This window comes from Acanthochromis polyacanthus, chromosome 1 (genome assembly GCF_021347895.1).
Source record: "Acanthochromis polyacanthus isolate Apoly-LR-REF ecotype Palm Island chromosome 1, KAUST_Apoly_ChrSc, whole genome shotgun sequence".
Taxonomy (NCBI): domain Eukaryota; kingdom Metazoa; phylum Chordata; class Actinopteri; family Pomacentridae; genus Acanthochromis; species Acanthochromis polyacanthus.
In genome coordinates, this window is record NC_067113.1 from 52,699,441 (window position 1) to 52,722,507 (window position 23,067).

At 39.7% G+C, this 23,067-nt stretch overlaps 1 protein-coding gene and 1 long non-coding RNA gene across 4 annotated transcripts; one reads left to right on the plus strand and one right to left on the minus strand.

The window, feature by feature from the left end:
- On the minus strand, positions 1-22,522 carry LOC110959751 (sodium- and chloride-dependent GABA transporter 1-like). Of its 2 annotated transcripts, XM_051951103.1 has the most exons (16): positions 22,153-22,522; positions 19,859-19,952; positions 18,450-18,830; positions 17,202-17,333; positions 16,080-16,180; positions 11,980-12,089; positions 11,710-11,842; positions 8,472-8,606; positions 8,281-8,384; positions 8,074-8,198; positions 7,337-7,449; positions 6,135-6,266; positions 5,800-5,902; positions 5,429-5,529; positions 981-1,148; positions 1-465 (listed from the first exon to the last, which is right to left on the minus strand). In XM_051951103.1, exons 3-16 carry the CDS (start codon positions 18,685-18,687, stop codon positions 370-372), a joined length of 1,791 nt encoding a protein of 596 aa, XP_051807063.1. In that variant the 5' UTR covers positions 18,688-18,830; positions 19,859-19,952; positions 22,153-22,522; the 3' UTR covers positions 1-369. The 2 variants fall into 2 exon arrangements, with proteins under 2 accessions (XP_051807063.1, XP_022062409.2); XM_022206717.2 differs by lacking the exon at positions 19,859-19,952.
- LOC127534842 (uncharacterized) lies at positions 6,259-17,612 on the plus strand. 2 transcript variants are annotated; one of them, XR_007943409.1, is made up of 3 exons: positions 6,259-7,423; positions 16,621-16,712; positions 17,214-17,612. It is a non-coding gene; the product is annotated as an uncharacterized LOC127534842 (long non-coding RNA). The 2 variants fall into 2 exon arrangements; XR_007943408.1 differs by lacking the exons at positions 16,621-16,712; positions 17,214-17,612 and adding an exon at positions 8,055-10,164.
- Positions 22,523-23,067: the final 545 nt, after the last annotated feature.

Consider the following 23,067-nt stretch of genomic DNA (forward strand, 5'->3'; position numbering starts at 1 on the left):
TCAGTGAGAATTGTGGGTTTTTCCTTCTTTAACTGAGGGGTACCAACAATTTTGTCCACGTGTGTACATTCTGGTCCACAGTGACATTTACTTTATTGCTATGAACACATATTCCACTGTGGAAGGTTTCCTGGTTCTTTAAGCTGCAAGAAAAAACGAATAATCTTTGATGCATTACAGTTTTATGTTTACGATCAAGTTTTACCAGATTGTTTCACTTCTCTGTACATTCATTACATTTATGGTGTCATAATGGTATCTTCTTCTTCGCTTGATTTTTTGTTTTAGCCGAATTTAAGTAAACAATGGCAAAATATTGTACTGCATTGAGTCTTGGCCGTCGGATCATTTCAAGCTGAGCTATCCTGGCTAGACAGGAGCTTCGCCCACGCTCCCTGTGTGTGTGAATTCTTCATGCCCCGATGGCTTTTTGTCCTCCTGGGCAGTTGTCATCGTCCGCCAACGCTGGTCACGTAAAGAGAGTTGCATCAGCCTCAGAATTAAAGCTCAACAGTTCTGAATGCAAGTGAGTCCACATGTAGGATGCAAAATGGACCAAAACAATGAAATCAATAGCACAAATAGGGTGGTTTTTTTTTTTAGCTGTAATTTACACATTCCTCACTGAGAAAAAAGAAGCCCAGAAAATAGAGGTTTTGGTTGTTTTTGAAGCGGTTGGGAACATTCAACAAAAATCAGGTTTTCTAAGGCTCAGGCATTAACAAAATATTAACTGTAACAAACTGTGCTCACCTTCAAAACCCCGGTAATGATGCTGGCCTTGAGCCAAACCCATCTTTTCTGTTTCACTCTCGAATGACTGCAGTCTTAATAACAAGGAGAGAAAATCCAGCCTCCCCTTGCACTCTCTCTCTCTATCTCTCTGTGCTATTTGTTTTGTTTACTTCCTCTTTTACCCTTCTGTCTCCAGTTCTGCAGTGCAATATGAGTAGACTTTAAAATCAGAGATGAGTCCATACCTGTTTGACGCTGCCTTTGGTGCAGCAGAACATGTAGATGGCGTAGCCTGGGATGAGGACCATGGAAGACAAAGCCATGAACCAGCCGATCACTTGGCCCCACAGCGGGTAGACGTACTTCCCCAAGGTCAGAGGGGTCATCTCAATGGCGCTGAAGGTGAATACCCCCTACAAAACAATGGATAAATGAATAGATGTTTTAGTCTGTGTAATCTGTGGCCAGTTAACCAGAAATACCACAGAATGAGACCAGAAATAATGGATTCATTAGTATGTACTGCTGGTTGAAAGACAACATTAAACCATTGTTTGGAACAGCTTTTACATGACTAAGAAAAATTGTATTTATACAGCACCTCTCAAAAACGTGTAAAAGCAGATATTGCAAGTAGATAAGATCCAACACATAAAATAGCACAAGATAAAATAAATCAAAAAACCAACAATGCATCAAAAGCCATACAATAAATCCAAGCCTGAGTTTGCCTGTCTGAGATCTGCAGGAAAAGGCCCAGTCCCTTAGCCTAGCCACGCTAGACAACCCACGGCAACGAATTTAATTCTCTGCCAGGGTGGGTCTAGTTACCCTCCATAAGGCTCGAGGCTGGATGCTCCTAAAACTGGCCTATGAATCACCATGAAGAGTAGAGTCAGAAGGTGGGCGTAACCAAGTGACGACAGAGGCGCGACGATTCTGACAGAAACAACCAGAAACAACTAGCCTAGCCGCGCTAGATAACCCACGGCAACGAATTTAATTCTCTGCCAGGGTCAACAACAAAAACGACAACAGTCGTTGAGCTCCATTAGCACCGACTCTGAATAATCTTTCTGTTAACATGTCTGTAATATACTTGAGCTTCACCCATTGACTGTATAAATAAGGCTTCACCGAACTACCGCATCCTCTGATTTCCGGCGCTCTAGGAGCCTATTCGTTGCGCTGATTGGTTGTATACCTACCCAATTGCTGCAGAGTGATTTGATAGACAACCTTTTAGCCCGCCTCCCTCCCTGTCGAGCGTGCCTAGACCCTTGCTTCTTCAGAGCATGGGTCTAGCGCGGCTACCAGTCCTTTTAGTGACAAGTTAAGGCTTTGGAACCATCAGTAAGACTCTGCTGGATGATCTCAGGCAGCGATGAGGCTCATAAGGAGTTAGCAGATCGCAGACATAAGCAGGAGTCTGATTGTTCAAGGATTTAAACACAAGCAGTAGGATCTTAAAATCAATTCTACAACTCACTGGGACAATAACACTGGGATAATACAGTATAATTGTTTTTCTTGTTGTGTGGTTAAAGTCTGGTAGCAGCATTTTGAACAAATTGTAGTCTTTCACTGGATAATACCCAAATAAAGTGCATTATAATCGTCAAGTCTGGAGGAAATAAATGCCTGAATGACCTGCAGTTACTCCCATTCAAAAATTTAAGGGTCACCCAGACAATTTCATGTTTCTCATGAAAACTCACACTTTTACTCATGTGCAAACATAACTGCACAAGGATTTTCTAATCATCAGTGAGCCTTTCACCACCATAAGCTAACACAATGTAGCATTAGAACACAGGAGTGATGGTTGCTGGAAATGTTCCTCTGTACCCCTATGGAGATATTCCATTAAAAATCAGCCGTTTCCAGCTAGAATAGTCATTTACCACATTTACAATGTCTAGACTGTATTTCTGATCAATTTTATGTTATTTTCATTGAAAAAAAAGCTGCTTTTCTTTCATGAATAGGGACATTTCTAAGTGACCCCAAATTTTTGAATGGCAGTATAAGTCTGCAGTGGAAAGGAATGACCTGGTGTTGGTTAGATGCCTCAATTGGAGAAAGCAACACTTTGGCTACCTGAGCATCGAAAGACAACTCAGAGTCAACAGTAATGTCAAGCTTGTGCTTGTCTTTACGAACATTACATGATGAAGGACCCAGACTGGAGAACAGTCTGTAGATTCTGCTCATGCTTAGACCAGGGGGGTGTAATAATCATCACTTCAGAATTGTGTCATTCAGCTGCAGGAAATTACTGGACATCTCATTTTTAGTTTTAGTAAGGCAGGCATGTATTCAGGACCTACTTAACAATCCAGTGCAGTTACTGAAACACTGTTTTCAAAAATGGTTATTTCAAATCTTTGGTTGTCAATTTGCCAGTAGTGTCTGACAGTTAATGGGTAGCAGTAAGCCTGTGCTAGGTAGGGACTCAGACAGAAAACTGTCCTAAATTAAATCAACCGTGTCTCACAAAAATTGGGTTCCTCTACAACTAAATTGCATTCTCAAATATGTTTTGAAAGAAACTATTTTCTCCTCAAAAGGTATGACCATAATGATATTGGAAATGCTTCCAGTTTGAAGGAGCAACAAAGACACTGTGATGACGGTTAAGTTGGCAATGCAACTGTTGGTTCACATCCTATTGGGACAAATATACTTCTTTTTTTTGGGGGGAGGGGACAAATATCCTGAAGGTTCAGTTGGCCAGGGCTAGGGTTAGTTTGAGGCACCAAACTCTGAGGGTTAGTTTAGGAAGATAACACAGATTACTTAAAATATCACCTTTTTGCAACATATTTAAGCTTCTCCTTCATTTTCATAGATACAGTGATGATGAATGTGGCTACACCTAATATGTGATTGACAGAAAGGTCCATCCATCCATTATCTATGCACCGCAAATCCTAATTAAGGTCATGGGGAAGCTGGAGTCTATCCCAACTGACTTAAGATGAAGGCAGGGGACACCTTGGACACGTCCCCAGTCTGTCGCAGGGCTACATATACAGACAAACAATCACACTCGCATTCACACCTACGGGCAATTTAGAATAATCAATTAACCTCAGCATATTTTTGGACTTTAGGAGGAAGCTGGAGTATCCAGAGAAAACCCACACATGCACAGGGAGAACATGCAAACTCCATGCAGAAAAATCCCAGAAGGGCTGGGGATCATCTAGCTGCAAGGCGAAAATGCTAACCACCACTGTGCAGCCTTAAAGTAGCAACAGAAGATGTGAATTTGAAATGTATTTGTGATATGTCACAAAGGAACATAATCCATTTCCCTCAAAATGTAATAGAGAAGCAGTTTATGTGTACAGGAGCATAATTTTTAGGAGATAGTACTGCATTAAGATAAAGTATGTGGTGGGGGAGTGAGGGAGGTACCATTGAGACAGTGACATATGATGCATGGCATCCAGTTAAAGCAATAGATCAATGAATTTATACGGCCTTAGAGTCTTAGACACAACCTGTCTGCTTAATTTAGTGTGTTATTAGCGGATTAGTTGAGGCTAATTGATCTTAGCCCTTCAGATATTTGCTCTGAAACCAGTCTGGACAAGTCATGGCAGTCGATCCAATCAAGGTTTTCAGTCACTGTCTAGGGGTTTACCAAAGTCAGTAGAATACACTTGGGAAGCAAATATTTGTACATCCAAAAGCTCTTGAGATATTTCAGCCTGATCCAAAGCGATAGACTGCCCAGCTGACTTGCTGAAATATCTTTTCAACCAAATTTAGCTTTACTTTTAGCCGCTACTTCTTGATGTCTTTGGATCTCCGTTGCTCACTTTGTCTTTTTCTCAGCATACACCAAACATCCAACACGGTCTCACGGGGATTCGTGAAACTGTCACGTAAGTTTTAGTTTCGGTTTCGTGCGCACCAACACGATTTCGTCATGTTTTTCGTGCCGCTCACCACGAAATGTTTTTCGCTGTGGTAATCACATCTGAAAGTGGTTTATACCGGCGGATTCATGACGATCTAAGCTGTCCATCGGCGTATACTGCTTGTGTGATCGCGTTTGCGGCCGCCGGGCGCCGGACATTCTTGAAATTCCTATGCAAATTGGTAAGTGTACCACCGGCTTATGGTTAGGTTATGGTTATGGTTATGGTTAGGGTTATGTTTAGGAACAATGTCATGCAAAATATAGCGTTGGATTCGCCACGGTTTTACATTAAAAATATAATATACACATTCTTTTGAAATACGTTCTGAGTGGCACGAAAAGTCCGCCGTTTAAAATACATTGGTGCGCATTTCGTGGTGAGCGGCACGAAAAACATGACGAAATCGTGTTGGTGCGCACGAAACCGAAACTAAAACTTACGTGACAGTTTCACGAATCCTCGTGAGATCGGGCTGAAACATCCCCATCACAGCAGGCTTTCTTTAAAGAGGAGATAAAGGCTTCGGCAATATTTCCCTGAAGGCCTGACAGCCCATGGGATAAAGTACAAATCACCTCAAGGCAGAGGAAACTATTTCAGCAAAGACATCAATCCTTTATCTATTGGCACCTTGTGCAGCTTGATAGGTGCATAGATCTCCTTGGGCCAGAGGGGAAGCTTGACTGACAATAACACATTCAAAGAATACAGCAGGTGGAGGGTCACCAAGGTCAAATCAACAGTCATTCTTCTCCTACCAGGCAGATGAGAGGCGTAAAGAACATCCAACAAAGCTTCCACCAGCGACACGGCCGATAGCCGATCATGTCCTCAATGTTCTTATAGAAATTTTCAGCTCCTGTGGCATAAAGGAAAGAGGACAAAGAGGGAGCGTGACTGTGGAGATAACTTCAAGAACAAAGCTTTAGAGGCTGAAAGAAAAGGGAGAGTCTTATCACAGCATGGGGTGCAGATAGATGTAATTTCCTGTTGGACAGCTATGTAGGAAATCTACATGCCTGATTCATTAGTCCTCTCCATCTCAAATTATTTCCGCTGTGGCTACGTTTAATTTCACTTCACAATACTTGGCTTGTAAGTGTAGACAGTAAAAAACAGATTTGCCTACCGTAAAACCAGGATATTGAAATGGTTTCAAAGAAGACGAGGAAGAGGAGACACATCCCGCTGGCGGAGTAGTAATCAAACAGCTTGAACACGTACAGACCACCCTGAGAGGTTTCCACAAAACACACACACACAATATCTACTTTAGTGTCTGAATATTTACATCCCAGTCATTATTAATAAATAATATATGCATGGTGAAATTTGTTATTATCGCACTGCAGGAGTGACTGTTCAGGTTCACACATACTGAAGGCAGTTTATGCTCTCTATATGCTTTGATTTTCTAGAAAAACAAATCAAAGAGTATTTAATGTACAGACAATCCTTCAATACCTGTGTGATGTTGGAGAAGCCGATGAGGAAGGAAATGAAGCAGACAATGAGGATAAAGACCTTCTTCCTCTTCCTCAACGTCAGTGGATATTCATCCATCAGAGCTGTGATGAAGCCTTCTACTGTGCAGAACTAATAGACAACATGAAGAGACATGGGCCAGAATGTACTGTAGGTTTTCATTAAAAGAGAAGCCAGTTCAGCCTAACATAGTTTTACACATTATGGACAGTTTACAAGAAGACAAACCACCTTTTTTATTCCACGCATTCTTTGTCAAAGCCTGTTGCCTACATTACCCACAATCCAACCTTGACCTCTGAACACTTTGGTGGGCCTGGTCTCACTCTCAACTTGTCACATAGTGCTGCTTTGTCAGGACTCCTTGGGGTCGCAAACTAGATGTAGTTTAGGGCCATTTTTCAGTACAATAACTGTAAATACTATGCTGTTATTCTGATACACCTATAACAATCAGAAATAGATACCTTGAGTCCATAGCCAAATGTTCTCTGCTGTCGCTCCTTTTCTGGTAACAAGAAATTTGCTCATAATGTGACTAATGTTGTCAAAGTGTGTATTACAGTCCAACCCAATTCTTGTTCTTAATCAAGGATTTTTCCATTAGATTAACCAAACATTGAGTGAAAAGGAAACTTAAGTAGCAAAATCAAATGAAATAAGTGAAAAAATATTTGCCCAACATGGATCACACATCAATGACTCTCTTTTATACTGGAAAGACTCCTACATGTCTGTCGCTGAATATTGGCAAGGATTGCAAAAGGACGCCTTGTGAATATCTGTCCTATATATGTGGCTTTCGCTAAAGTTCAGTATCTGACAGCCATGGAATAACAATGGGTTGGTTTGGTAGATATTTTGAAGGTGTTGTTCCAGTGATGGCTGATGTAGCTTCAAACAGTAGCCTCAAACATCTGAGGTCAAAGGTATAGGTACAAACCTCCTTCTAATTTCTATCTTTTACCATTTTTAAATTTGTACTCTCTTGTGCTGCTGACTGAAGTGACATAACTTCACACAATTTATGCAGAGCTCACTGTTAAGTCTCAGAAAACATTTTAGCTAAACACTCATTTACATGTACTATCCAAAGCTTACGGATGCTTTCTTTTCATACAGTTAATGCCACATCTACACATTGTTCTCAGTCGTGAGCCGTGTGTGAGCATTGTTTGTACCTGACTGTCCAGGCCCAGCATCATGAGCATGGAGAAGAAGAGGATGGCCCATAGAGAGGACATGGGCAGCTGGGTGACTGCCTGAGGGTAAGCTAAAAACGCCAGACCTGGACCTAAAAGTCAGAAACAAGAACAAATTACAAACACTGAATTTTATGACATTGTACTGTCGTTTAAGGAAATGTTGACACATTAAAGAGGGATGCGATTCTGGATGTCTATTGTTAGGACTGTGGATGACTACCAGTCCTTTTGTTCAGTGCACAAAACAAACAGCTAGTGGGGAAATATTCACTAAATGTGACAAAATTGCCTCTGGATTGGAATGGCTTACTTTATCTTTGAAAACATGTCATCTTTAAAAAACAATCACCAAATTTACACCATGTATTAGTGCACTAAAACTGTAAAAACAGGTAGAATCATTGTATTTCCAATTTTTCAACAGTCCTTAAACTAGCAATCTGTAACAAAGCATCTATATGGAAAACTTAACTAAACCTAAGCTTAAAATTCTGTAATAGCAGAATATGAAAAAAAATCAGTGCAATAATGAAGCCATTAGTGTTTCAGCTACTTCCATTATGTGACAATTCACATTTCAGCTGAACTGGATTGAACTGCAGGCTGTTCATGCAGGGCAGATGCTTACTCACAAGTAAGTAAAATCAAAATGTCTGCTATGAAAATTACATACAATTTCTTTTTGTTTTCTCAGTCTTTAAACTAAAGAGTACCTGATGCTGCCAGTTCCTGCACAGGTTTCTTAGTGATGTAAGACATGAAGCCAACGATGGAGAAGATGACAAATCCAGCAAACATGCTGGTGCAGGAGTTGATGCAGCAAACTATGATGGAGTCCCTGAAGAGAAAACATCAGAATGAACGCTTGGGAGCAAATAAGATGAAGAATTACTTATAAAGCTTTGATTTCTGATGTGTACTTGTAGACGTCGTTGTTGTATGTGTTGTAGCTGCCCAGTGCGATGAGCGAGCCCAGGCCCAGTCCGTAGGAAAAGAAAATCTGAGTAGCTGCATCCAACCACACCTGGGAGACAAATCATACATACATGTGCACCTGATTTTTCATGGACAGGTTGGTGCGATTAGATGCAGATGGTTGGAAACTGTGTACCTCTGATCGGATGAGCTTATTGAAGTCGGGCGTTATGTAGAAGAGGATCCCATCGATGGCTCCAGGAAGTGTGACCCCTCGAAAGAACAGGATGAACAGCATGAAGTAGGGATAGGTGGCTGAGAAATACACCACCTGAGAGAGAAAGAGAGAGAACAATTTATGTTTATTCAAAATGGAGCATGTATTGGCACTTATGTGTGTCTGTGCTGCACTATTTGTACATACTGTCTACGAGTTTTACCATGGGGATCGAATTTTTCTTTTCAAGCTAAACACAATTCCCTTCACTTTTAACCCCCAAAACCAGCCAGTAGATTTGAAAGGCATGATGTATTTAAAAAATTGCCAAAATGACATCAATTATCAGCTAAATTGCAACCATAAACTACTAAATAGAGAATAGGAATGCCTGAATTGAGAGCACAAATGGCTAAACTAAGAGCAGGAATCACTGAATTAAGTCCTTGAATTACTAATTCAAGAACAGGAAAGACTAAATCAAGAGCCTGAATTAGTGAATCCAGAACCCAAATTACTAAATAGAGCGCCTAAATTGCTGAGATACCCTGAAAAGACTTTTTGGCTGAACTGCAGGTTGTATTTCCACAGAGCAGATAGGAAACAAGCAAAACATCTATAGCATGAAGAGTTACTCTTTTCCAGTATTGGTAACACTGTATTTTGAAAAATGTGCTTGTTGGTAACAGTTTTGAGTTCATATTCTAGTGAAAAATGAGCCCACATTGAATAAAAATGTGACAGGAGCAAAACAAATGCTCAGAAACTGCTTTGAGTTCAGAGGGTTAAATAGTAAGTCTAATAATAAGTCCAAAAGAGATGCAAAATCCCCGTCGCCACAGTGTGCACAGAGAGACAGCTACTAAAATATTTCCATAGCCTCTCTTTGCCAGCAGATCTGTATAATGTGTCCTGCAGTTCTGTAGCATAATGATTATGCTTAATTGGTAATGTCCGTCAAGGCCAGGGCCTTGGGGGAATTCATTTTTCTCACTGCTCTCAGATGCCACACATTAAAATCCAATTATCCCTGGCAGGGAATGTGTAAATGTGTTTCATCTCATATACTTTGCCTCGACTTGCTATAATTTAAAAATCCCAAGCAGCAGGCAGAAGGATGTTTGTTTTTTTAAAATTCTGTAACTCTTTTCCGATCCACTCTAACTCCTCCAGCTGTTTGGGATATAATAATACATTTTGAACCAATTTAATTCCCACCTGAGTGCAATGTTGAAAGAGAGACTGTAAACAGCAAACATATGAACATCTGAGGAGAATAAATAAAAGTAGTATCTCCATCACATTAAAGAAAACAAACTTTGAGTTGTTGTTTGATTCTGTGGAACCAATTAGCACGTGGCCTTCTCTGTTCTGATGAGAATTCATAATGTGACACTTTGAACACAGTGAATCTGACATGAAGGGTTAAATATCATCAGTATTTTAAAAAAACCATGCAATCAGCAAATCATAGAGGGGCTAAATACACGAACAAAAAGACTTTGCCAGGAATGATACAGATAGAATAGCCAATAAATTAATTTAAAAATGTAAAATGTACAATACATTATTAATAGAGGTATTGTGATGTACCAGTATTGACTGTTGCCATGTTGTTGTAAAATATGAAATACTGATAAAATGTTAATAATAAAAGACTTTCTCGACCTTCCTACACTCATGTGTTGATTTATCTGACAGAAAATATCCTATAAAAAACAATAAGTGAAGTCATAGGTGAATTTGACTGAATGTTGTGATAATATTGTCATTGTGAATTCTTTTGCCCATGACAGTCATGCAGTTAAAATCTGATCTTGTGTCAGCCTATAATATGAAGTAAAGTAGGTACATCATTGGCGTCAGTTTCACTTTAGGATCACTGGATGATCAATGAAATTCTTCTATTTCGAAGCACCCTGTTTCAAATTTTGGGCCATATCAATTGTCTTTGAAATGAAAATGAAAGTTATTCAAATGAGCTGAATCACCTTTGACTTGTACTTAACAAATATATTGCAAGAAGAAGGTCTTTAGACGGTCAATAAAGTCGTCGCACATATCTCGTCAAGAAAAGAATTAAATTACAAAACAAGCCTGAAAGAGCTGCATTAGGCAGAGACTTCATATCAGACTTCATCTGTGTACAGGAAAGGAGGCAACGATGTAAAATTCGAAGTATTCTAATGGCATAAAGGAACTATTTTCCTGAAAAACCTTTCAAATGTGTAACAAAACGTGTAAATGTGTAACACATCAAACACCAGAGGAGGACTTTAAACACAACCTGATTTAATCTTGTCATCAAACTTCTACACATCACGATTACTCCTTATTTTTTATTTTAAAGCTCATGACAAAACAGTCATCAATTCACTTTCTAGTGTGTGCTTGCTGCAGAAGTTGTATTTACATTCTTGCGAACTTTTCAATCCCACTCTTTACCATTGTGAACCTGAAGGCCAATTCACAGTTTTCATGTGTGGAACTGTGAGGGTATATGTGACGAAAATTTCATCATCCACCCTTCAGACATCCTCCTGCAGAGGATACAGACTATCCATACTCCAAATGTGCTGACTGCACCGTTGCCGGGAAAACAAATGGTACTTAAAGCGCATGTTTGTTATGATGAGACACTGTAGGAGGAGATTTTCATCCACACCTTTATACTTCATCATCACAAGAGCTGGAGTTGAAGTAGCTGCTGTCAGACTTTGGAGGTGCTTTGATTTGTACATGCTTTCTACCAACGATGCCCAAACACAGTTTGAAGTTCGAAATACTCCAGAAATCCTGAGCTATGACTGTCCATGTACCTGTCACAGAATGAATAAAACCACATGTACAGCCGCTTTCAAAGTCTGCAGCGGTCTGTGCACACGGAAAGCATGAGTTGGCCCTCACCGTCCCCAGAGACATGCGGCTAAAAATGGCAGATTCATCTAATAAGATGTTATGATAATATAATATGCATTTAAATTTGTTTTAATCCATATATGAGTTTATTTGGCTTCATCCACTGACTCAGGCTACAGCAGCGGGAGGTCGGCCTCCTGCTCAGCTCTCCGTCGAGTCATGTTTGCCTGATTAAAGCTTCAGTATGCAAGACTGGCAGAAAGCGGCTCAGATAAAGAAGACTGGATAATGTAGCCCAAGCAGTTGAAGAGAAGCCTAAAGAACATAGAAGGAGGGACAAACTTTAGTAGAGTCTGACCTTCCCCGTCCACTCCACTCCTTTCCAGATTGAGAAGTAGACGAGGACCCAGGCCAGAGCCAGAGTTCCCACTAAGGGCCAACGGAGCTCTCCTGGTTCCTCCAGACCACCAGACATCTGGTGCATATTACGCCTGCAGAAACACATTCAGATAAAGAAAGGCATGAATTGCTTGCAGAAATAGCTTCAGCACTTTGTTACACATCCTTGTATAGAGCATTATGTACACATATATGTGGCAGGAACTAGGGCTAAACTCCACCGACTTACTCCCAGAACTCGGTGACAGCGCTGGTCAGGTTGGTGGTGTCTGTCAGACTATAGTTGGAAAAACATCTCTCTGTGTTCCAGGGGTTATCACAGCTTTGCCAAGGCAGCTCCTGCACACACAATACAACATGTGTCAACAGCATACGCTACAGCATAGTAAAACATCTGTTTCGCTTCATGTGTTTTGGCAAAATCAGTGTAGGATGTATCAGCTGCATCACTTTTCTAAAGAAGACGAACACAAGTCGTCATAGTAAATAAAAGCATCTTCCTGACTCTTCACAGTTGCTTCTTAAGTTTGACTCAGCAACCTCAAACACAATTCAGAACAAAGGGAACTGAGACAGAGAGGCAAGCCATCCAGCAGTGAAAATAACATTTAATGAACCCACTGTGTTTTCAACCATTGAACGAAACATGAAAAAAAAAATGTTTCCCTGCTCTGCATCTTCCCACAAAACAGCTGCAGAAAACTTTTCATCTGCCTTCTATCGGTCACGATGAGAAACACCAAAGAAGGGTGAGCCATGCAGACTGAGAAAGGTGGTAAACATGTCATGAATATTTGAATATATCAATAAAATGGTGAAGTTGGTTGTGATCACATATAAAAACAGAAATGAGATATGCCTCCAGTCTATTATTGTGAATATTATTTGACACTTAACCGGCAGCAGCTGTTTTTTTACCCACTTGGGAACAGCAAAAACAAGCTGCAAAATAAATGAAAATACATTATTTATGTGTGACTACCATTCATTTGTGTTTATATCCAGGTTTTAGTTGTCACTAGCTCATTAGGGAAATATTTACCTCTTCATCTTAAATCAAATTCTCAGTGAAAATTCCAAAGTGTTGCTGGAAACAATGCTGAGTAATAGAACAAGCTGTGAACACACCATGGAGAAATCAAGGGCTTAAAAAGTTGACATTACCAAGACACCCAATCTGGACATCCAACAAACCCTTAACAACACTATCATTCATTTGGAGTTTCATTTCCACCCGCCTGACAAATGTAAGGTCAATTTTCAGTCATGTTCATTCTCGTTAAAGCTCTGTTTTGGTCTCCACCAACTGCTGAGGAAAAGGGTTCCTGCCTGCTGCTACACACGTGGACAAAATTGTTGGTACCCCTCAGTTAAAGAAGGAAAAACCCACAATTCTCACTGAAATCACTTGAAACTCACAAAAGTAACAATAAATAAAAATTTATTGAAAATTAAATAATCAAAATCAGCCATCACTTTTGAATTGTTGATTAACATAATTATTTAAAAAAACAAACTAATGAAATAGGGCTGGACAAAAATGATGGTACCCATAACTTAATATTTTGTTGCACAACCTTTTGAGGCAATCACTGCAATTAAACGATTTTTGTATTTGTCAATGAGCGTTCTGCAGCTGTCAACAGGTATTTTGGCCCACTCCTCATGAGCAAACAGCTCCAGTTGTCTCAGGTTTGATGGGTGTCTTCTCCAAATGGCATGTTTCAGCTCCTTCCACATATGTTCAATGGGATTCAGATCTGGGCTCATAGAAGGCCACTTTAGAATAGTCCAACGCTTTTCTCTCAGCCATTCTTGGGTGTTTTTGGCTGTGTGTTTTGGATCGTTGTCCTGTTGGAAGACCCATGACCTGCGACTGAGACCAAGCTTTCTGACACGAGGCAGCACATTTCTCTCCAGAATGCCTTGATAGTCTTCAGATTTCATCGTACCTTGCACACTTTCAAGACACCCTGTGCCAGATGCAGCAAAGCAGCCCCAAAACATTACTGAGCCTCCTCCATGTTTCACCGTAGGGACAGTGTTCTTTTCTTCGTATGCTTGCTTTTTGAGTCTATGAACATAGAGTTGATGTGCCTTACCAAAAAGCTCCAGTTTGGTCTCATCTGTCCAAAGGACATTCTCCCAGAAGCTTTGTGGCTTGTCAACATGCATTTTTGCAAATTCCAGTCTCGCTTTTTATGAGTTTTCTTCAGCAGTGGTGTCCTCCTTGGTCGTCTCCCATGAAGTCCACTTTGGCTCAAACAACGACGAATGGTGCGATCTGACACTGATGTACCTTGGCCTTGGAGTTCACCTTTAATTTCTTTGGAGGTTGCTCTGGGCTCTTTGGATACAATTCCAACGATCCGTCTCTTCAATTTGTCATCAATTTTCCTCTTGTGGCCACGTCCAGGGAGGTTGGCTACTGTCCCGTGGGTCTTGAACTTCTGAATAATATGAGCCACTGTTGTCACAGGAACTTCAAGCTGTTTAGAGATGGTCTTATAGCCTTTACCTTTAAGATGTTTGTCTATCATTTTTTTTCGGATGTCCTGGGACAATTCTCTCCTTCGCTTTCTGTTGTCCATGTTCAGTGTGGTACACACCTTTTCACCAAACAGCAGGGTGACTACTTGTCTCCCTTTAAATAGGCAGACTGACTGATTATGAGTTTGGAAACACCTGTGATGTCAATTAAATGACACACCTGAGTTAATCATGTCACTCTGGTCAAATAGTTTTCAATCTTTTATAGAGGTACCATCATTTTTGTCCAGGCCTGTTTCATTAGTTTGTTTTTTTAAATAATTATGTTAATCAACAATTCAAAAGTAATGGCTGTTTTTGATTATTTAATTTTCAATAATTTTTTATTTATTGTTACTTTTGTGAGTTTCAAGTGATTTCAGTGAGAATTGTGGGTTTTTCCTTCTTTAACTGAGGGGTACCAACAATTTTGTCCACGTGTGTACATGCTGATTTTTTTTTATCAGAATTCTTTCAATCAAATGCCTATATATAATTCTAACGACTAAAAATATTTTTAGAGTGAGTCTAATCCTCTGGGTATTTGCTAGCTGGTTGCTAACCATGTATGATGTTTGGTGTTGCTACAGGAAACAAAGCTAGTGAAAACATTACAAGTAAACCAAAGCCATAGCAGCAGGTCGAGTCATACTGTGTCCAAAAAAATTACGTAGTTGGTATGACAGGTAAATGGATTTTAAATTCCCTCGAGGTCCGAAAAGTGGAGCCAAAAGCAACTTACATCAGCATTCTTTCTAATGGCCAGTAGGGGGCCACTCCTCTGTTTGCAAAAATTGGTCCAACTGTATAGAAGTTTCTGAGAAAAAGGCGCTGCTTCTCACTTGATTTGCTATCTCAGGAAATATTTTACTTTTAGTTTTATGGTCTCACTCACACATCTCAAGTCTCCTGTAATAAAGCATGATGTTCATTTTATAAGTTATGACCCCACTTAGAGTGAAATAGACGATAAAGCAGCATGTGCTTCTGAGCTGGGCTACCTTGTAAATGACCAACTGCTATCGTATGGGCATATACTCAAGTTCTCAGTAAGATCGATCACCCTCTTGTCACTTCAGTTTCAAAAGAACAAGATAGTGACGACCAAATGCAAAAGTCAGCATTAAAACGTGAGTTTACAAACCAGTGAGTGGTATCATGGTCGCTATGTCCATCTTTTATATACAGTTATGGGTAAGTAATCACGCAACCAATCCAGGGCAAGGTTGTTTTGTACATAAGAGATTACAGTGAATCAGCTTTATTGTTCTGTTGTTGCCTCTGCAAGTTTTACACTAGAGGCAATAGTTTGTTTTCTTTTTCTTTTTCCATGATCTATAAGACATTAGGTGAGCATTGTTTGTGCAATCACCATTATACAGCCATAAACATTACTTTTCTGAAATTATTTTTGTCATCTGAAGTGAAGAAGAATTCTTGTCTGGCCATTTTAAATGACAAAGTTAGTACAGTATAGTGTTTTGCTTAAACTTACTGTTACACAACCACTATGGCAGATATCCAGCCACCATTGTACTTTTTATACCATAATGTCATATTCAGTTGCATAAGGCATCAATTTTCAAGGAAAAATCTCTAAGCTGGTGAGCACAAAGCTAAATATTTCCCTCTGGAGGTGGTAGAGACCAAAAGCAGAGCAAAAAGACAGTGACATTCACCACTCCTGTTTGCTATATCTACAATTCTAACTTTAAATGTGATATGTCCATATTGTGTTCAGACAAGCTTGTTCCCAATTACCCAACTTTGTTTCTTATCATGACTGATTGTTGAACATACCGAACCAAAGGAGTTGAATAAGTAGTAGAGAGCCCAGGCAATGATGATGATGTAGTAGATGTTGAGCCAGAATGACAGAACCACTGCAGCCAGACCAACACCTGGAGGAGGAAGAGGTAAAAACATCAGTGCCATCTTTTAGAGGTCAGCTGACATGCAAAGCTGCTTGTGATATAATATGTAAGGGACAAATGTAGACTCCACACACTGACGATAACAAAAGCACCAATTTTGCCCGACACAGAAAAGAAACACGGAGTCACTCGTCATCATCTTCAGCCTCATCTTTGTTTTTCTGCTATTCCTGATGTTTACTTGCCTTTGGCTTTGAGTATGACTTGGTGCAGCACCACACTCACTATCACTGCTGCTGTCTGTGCTGGTTGGAGATAAAATGTGCTTCACTCGAGCTCTTTGTGCTCCGAGGCAGTGGTATAATTGCTACCACTGAGCAGCCGAGCAGAAAAAAGATTTTTAAAAGAAAAAGTTGAAGAAACCCACTGTACTTTTTTCTGTGTGTGTTTGTCATTTTTGTTTAAAGAGTCGGCTACAAGTGTGACGGTATGAAGCCTGATGTCGAGTGGGAATGCTGAGCAGAAAGAAAAATGGTGTGAAAACTGGAGATGATTGAAGGTGAAATAAAGGAATATTTTGAAGTAGAGATTCAATGTCATGGAGTGAAGCACATTAGTGCTGATTCACTGAGTTTAAGTTCTAAAAAGTGGTCAAAATATAGGTTTTAGGATTCTCATCTTGCTCTCAAAGAAGACGTGATTATTGAAGCAGCTGCTGATTTGACTTTATAGGAAAGTTAATAACATTTGCAAGGTCGGTTTCATCCTCTTCCTTCAGGTAAAAGCTTATAGAAATAGTTTTGATCCAGCAGCCATCACTCAGTTTGCATTAATGATGTAGAGGCAACTTTTATATATGTGCCTTTTGTTGATTGTATTTTTATTTTTAGGGTTTTTGAGGCATTGTTGGAGCTTTATCTGCTTTATACTACGCTGTATTGGGCTGTGAAATGTTTGTCAGGATATTCAGCTCTCCTACAACATGCCAGATCAACCTACATGTATAAATAATGTAGCCTTAATGTCGATATCTTATTTTGCATGTTACCTTTCATCATAGGGATGAGTTTCCACACCCCGAGTCCTCCCACTGAGGTGAACTGTCCCAGCGCCGTCTCCAGGAAGAACAGAGGAATCCCGGCAAACACCAGAGTCAGAAAATACGGGATCAGGAAGGCCCCTAAGAGCATCATCACAAAACAGATGAGCAGAAAATGTTTGGTGAGATGGAAAACTTTTGGGTCGTAATAAATTAAAAGTTGAGTACATTTGCTGTGAGGAAATTATTTTTCATAAAGTGACAGAGTAGCAGTCATACTAATGTGACTTTGGCTGACCACTCATTATATAATATGACTGTGTATTGTGACAGCTTTGCTTCATTACTCTGTGACAAAGACTCTATGAAAGCAAGGTTTTTCTCTATTTTTGACCAAAGAAAATAAAAAATTTTGTCTTATCTTATCTTATCTTATCTTCCACTCTTCAGTTTGTCAAACCACTGCACCATCATAAAGATCTCTGTTGTTATTATCATTTTTATGACACACTAGAGGACATTTTTGTTTCAAGTATTCAACAATTCATATGCAGGAGACACATCTTTCAGATTTCCCAGTGGGATGCTTTTATTTCTAATGGACAAAAGTTTCCATCCATAAAATGTCAATGTGTTGAAAAGTTGCAATATATCTCTGAAATGTGTTCTTAAAGAGCAGTTCTAAGGGACCAGAACAGTGATGGCACGGACATCAAAAACAAAACCTGCACTGAATAATGAAACACTGGAATTAAATTATATTTTTCAAAATTATTGTATATAAAAAGGACACATGCTCCTATGCAAATGATATTTGCATCACATGTACCTCTCTTCAAATGAAGAAAAAGAACAGATTACCACTGAACAGTGCATTAAAAAAACATTTCAAAATAAAATGAATTTTTAATATCTCTGCTCTATGTTTTAGTGGAGCTTTTTTCAGTGCCAAATGTTTTTAATTGCCAATATAACTTTTTAAAATACAAATATTTCAATACCAGGGCCAAATTCATTTTTTTAATGCCAAACTTTCACTGTTTTGGCCCTGAACGATTTCAAACGAATATTCCATGAAACAAAGTCTGTGAAAATTGGCAGCACTTTGGCTTTGAAGAAAGGTATGTAGAAATAAAATGTCTCTGCTTGACCAGTAGGCAAATCATCACCAAAATTGAAATCCAACCCATCTGAGATGCACTAACAAACAACATCATCAGACATCAATACAGTGAGTCCTCAGCATTTAACGCTTACCTCCACCATTCTTTCCACACAAATAAGGAAACCTCCAGACGTTTCCTAACCCGATGGCGTATCCCACACAGGACAGCAGGAAATCAAACTTTCCCTTCCAGCTTCCCCTGTCAGGCGGCTCCTCCTTCTTCTTCTCGTCTGCAGGGGGCGCCACAGGATCTTGTTCTTCGAAAGGAATTGCTTGTTTGACCTCTGACGGGGAGTTCAAGTCCACTGTGCTCTGCCCAGTCTTCCCCATGGTGGGACCACTACAGACCAGTGGGCTCAGAAATCCACCTCGACCTCACAGCCTGTAGCCTCTCTGGTTCTGTCCGGCTGAGAGTCTCACTCTGAGTTTATACAGATTCAGGATGATGTGGTGACACTGGATGTGTAGAAAGGCTGTAAATGAAGATGTTAACTATGGTTAATATTTAAAGGTCTTCGGTGCATGTTTTAGTAGAGGGAGATGCTACTCAAATTAGGATTTACTGATGTTGAGGCATTTTTACGGTCTTTTATAACCCTTTTATGAACTAGAGCAACTGGCTCCCCAAACTAGAGCTAATTGCTTCAATAAATCTCTGAGAAAACATAAAAAATCTGGAGCTCCTTCCCAGGAAAAAATGAAAGAGGAAAAAGGAAAGAGGATAAAAGAGCAAATTGGACATGTTTAAAGGTGGTATCAGAGAGATCATAGCTCACACTGAGAGACTGAAGACTATCTTTTCTTTGTCTTTAACTCAGCAACACCTTCCAGCCAGCTACTATCAATTAGTCACCAACTCTAGTATCCATTAGAGAGAACTTTGAATTCTTTCTGTGCTGGTTTTAAAGCAGTTTATCACTCAGTAGTTTACAAAATTCTAAATAGTAACTGTAGCTACACAGCAGAACTAATACATGTCTAATTTTAGTTTCACACATGCAGTAAAAACAAATCTTTGAAATAACAATTTTACAGTATCATGTGATATCTTGGTACAAAGTTTGGTGGTTAATGACTAGGAGGGGTATAAGAACTTAAAAATTGAGTTTGCGATAAAATACAGCACTGGAAAAAAAAAGTTGAAAACACTGTTTCTTGTCCAAGCAGTGTTGGGTTTTAGGCAAGAAACTCGTACTTTCATGATCAAGTCAATGGAAACAATTATTGGCTGCTTAGTTGTTTATGCTGTGATGTGTTCAGAAATACAGAATAAAGTCTATCACATCCTCCTCAAAGTAAAAGCAATGCCTTCAAGTGTCTTCTTTTATTCAGCCACAGATCCAGAACCAATTGATTTGGGGTTTATATTCAGCCAAAAAGCAATAAATTCTGCTTTTTTTGAATTGCTGGAATCAGAAATTATTTTTTACATTTCAGCCATTTGTACCTGAAAATATTAAGACCACTAAACAGATTTCAAGACAGCTGATTGATTAGTTACCTGAAAGTAATCAATTAAAGATCTGGCCAGCCTCCCTGGGCCTGGCTCTGCTGGAGGTCTCTTCCTGTTACAAGGGAGTCAGTCCCCTCCACTGCTGCAAATATCACAATAGAACAATAAAATATTAGAAGAAAAAGCTCTAAATTGGTCAAGTTTATCCGCATAATTAATAAGACTGCAGGGTTTTAGCCACAGTATTTATGTTTGTTTGGTTAATTTCCAGAATTTAAAGCACCATTGTGTCACTTCTATGAGGTTTAATCACTAATATGCACTCTTTAAATGACAGTACAGAGTCTTAAATGCAATATTTATTATTGTTGGGTTAATTTTTTTTATGCTGATCATTATCAATTTTTCTGGAAGTCGCTTTGGTGCAGTTGTTTTAGATGTTCTGTGTGAAAATAGTTGTCTTGACTGAACTATTTTATCTTTTATCTGGTGGCATTTTTGTTTATTATTTGTTGAATTTGTCCGGTTTGACATACATTTTATTGTAAAACACTTTGCAATTTTGTTTTCAAACGGTGCAGTGTTGCTGGAAAGGTCTCCAAAACACAGATTTAGACTTCCAGAGTTTCTTATGTAACAAACCGGAACAACCAATGCTGTTGACTTGCAGGGTGGAGGTTTCTTCAGAATTGGTTTCTGGTTTGATCGTGTGTGGTTGAATGACTCCAACATTATAGCTTGCCATTGTGCAGAGTAGTTTACAGTGTTTAAGCTGTGGCATCTGGTGGTGGGATGGCTGCAGAAAGTTAAAAATCTGCACAGTGTAAAGGAATCAACTGTCTAAAGTTAAATCCCAGCCATGAAGTGACCATTTTTATGGTAATTTTGATGCAAACAGAGGAGTTTTTCGGGGCTAAATCCATAAGTGGACAGCGTAGCTTTAACTTACTAGTCATTCTTGGTGCAATTGTTGCTTTTTTCCTTCTATCCTATAAGTTAAAATATGTATATATATTTATTAATGTAAACATGGCAAGCATAATTACACAGTATAAAAACTATCACTGAATTTGAGTGCTCTATGCCACAACACCAAGCCACAAAAATAGCCCAGAACACGCATCACCGGCTTGATCCAAGCAGGCAGGTGGTGCATTCAAGGTCATCCTTGAGAACACAAGACTAACACACCTCCTGCTGCATCTTTTTTTCCCTGTCCTCCACAGTCAAGTAAATGGTGAGTCACCGAAAATAAAAATGGCACACAGCTTTCAGAAAACCTCCTACTGCCTGTCCTGCTCACACATCGCAGTCGCTCTGAGGAGGATAATCAGCTTCTGGGCAAGATTGGGCCTTTAGTTTTGAAATTTGCACTAATAACGATTTAGCCATTCGCCGCCTGTGGAATAATCTCATGCCTGGACAGCATCATATGATCAGGAAGTCTGTGCACTGAGAGGAAGTTGCACATGTTTGCAAATATTGATTGACCCAGAACTGGTACAAATTGTTTCATGCCATTGCTCGGGGTTAATTACAGACCGCTTGGTGATATATTTCCGGAGAGAACAAGACATTCTCTGCTGAAGGCTGATTTTTTTTCAGATTCATTACCACACAAAGCAGCTTTTTAAATGTACCAAATCATCAACAACGCGACATCGGCTCGAAAAGGCGGCTGCACTGAATTTATGTCTTGTGTCTGATTCTTTGTGCTTCGTCAAAGGAAAATTTGTGTTCACTTGAAGCATCTCACACTGAAAAAGCCTTTGTACCATTTCATAGACGCCTCATTTATGCCCACTGGCCTTTGATGGTGTCCATGAAAAGAGGCATTGGCAACACGCACCATATACGAACACACACAATCTATACTGAAATCACATAAAGAGCAGTGCAGTGTGATGGAAAAAGTTTTTTTTTTTCAAAAGTTTCAAAACAGCATATTTTTTTGTGTAATCAAGGCTGATCAAACAAATTGTCACACAAATTCCTGCTGTGAAATGAGTCATGTTCCACACTGCGTAAAAAGTAATCAGCTACTAGTTGGGCATAATACCATGAAATGATCAGAAATGTACTTTCAAACTGTTGTCTAGGTGAGTGTGCTTCAAAAGCGAACCAATAATATGAAACACATCAGAGATTCCCTTTGAGGATATCATGCCTTTTGATTCAAAGTAAATCAGGCAGTTTTTGACACTTTTTTTGAGGATGCCAGTTTTTATTTTGGCTTTGGTGAGCATAAAAGTTAAGTTTTTCCAACAATTGCCACAGCAGCTATTAACAAAATAATTAAATGTCAGTTAGAGATGACAGGAGGGGAGTGAGGTCCATCCTACCTGACTGAAAAAGTCCTCTATCAGGTCATCAGCTTCAGTTCTCCAGCACAAAAAGCCCTGAAACTTCAACTTAACATCCAAAAGAAAAACTTGAAAAGCTTCAGTCCGATACTCCAGGCCCAGGGGAAGCCACGATGGATCTGGTTCCCCGGTTTTTTGATTTTGCAACTCGTTGTATCCTGTGCGCTGTATTTTGGCGGGCTGGCAGCTTGTTCCTGCAGCTGGTATCGAGTGGTTGATAATAAGGTTCGACCTGCGTGTCTGCTTTGATTACTGCTCGGTTCTGACTGGTGAGGCCCCGCAGCCATGGGGGATACAGTATGTCAATCAAGCGACTCTGGTGGGGAACTCTAGCAAGCAGCAGCAGCAATAGTGTGTGCAGTTTTGTGCGTTGTGCTTATGTGTTTGTTGTGATGGCCGGGGTCAGCTCTTGCCAGCACCGTTACCATGGTGTTTCCCGACATAGAAGGGCCGGATCAGTGAAAGAGCCCGTGGAGTTTTGAAAAATGAAACTAGCGATGGCTGCTGGCAGAGAAACTGGAAATGTATGACCACAAATGCAGTCACGAAAGCCTCCGACTCTGACAAAATCAACACATAAAGTGACCTAATGTTCATCTGCAGGAATGGCAGGAAGAAAATATATACAGAAGATATAAAATCATTTTCAATTCCCTGTAAACCTTTAGACATTAGCACCATTTTTGGAATCTGAAGTAGATATAGCCACACCATATGCTCACTATATTAGCAAGCACACCATATTGGCCTGCTGGTACATTGCACCCAGCACTTAATATTTATCAAGAGACACATTCTCAGACTCAGACAGAAGAAAGTTTCATAATTACAAGCCTGCCACTGTGCACCATTCACTATCTCAACTATCAGTAATGCTTCTGAAACACCTTTAAA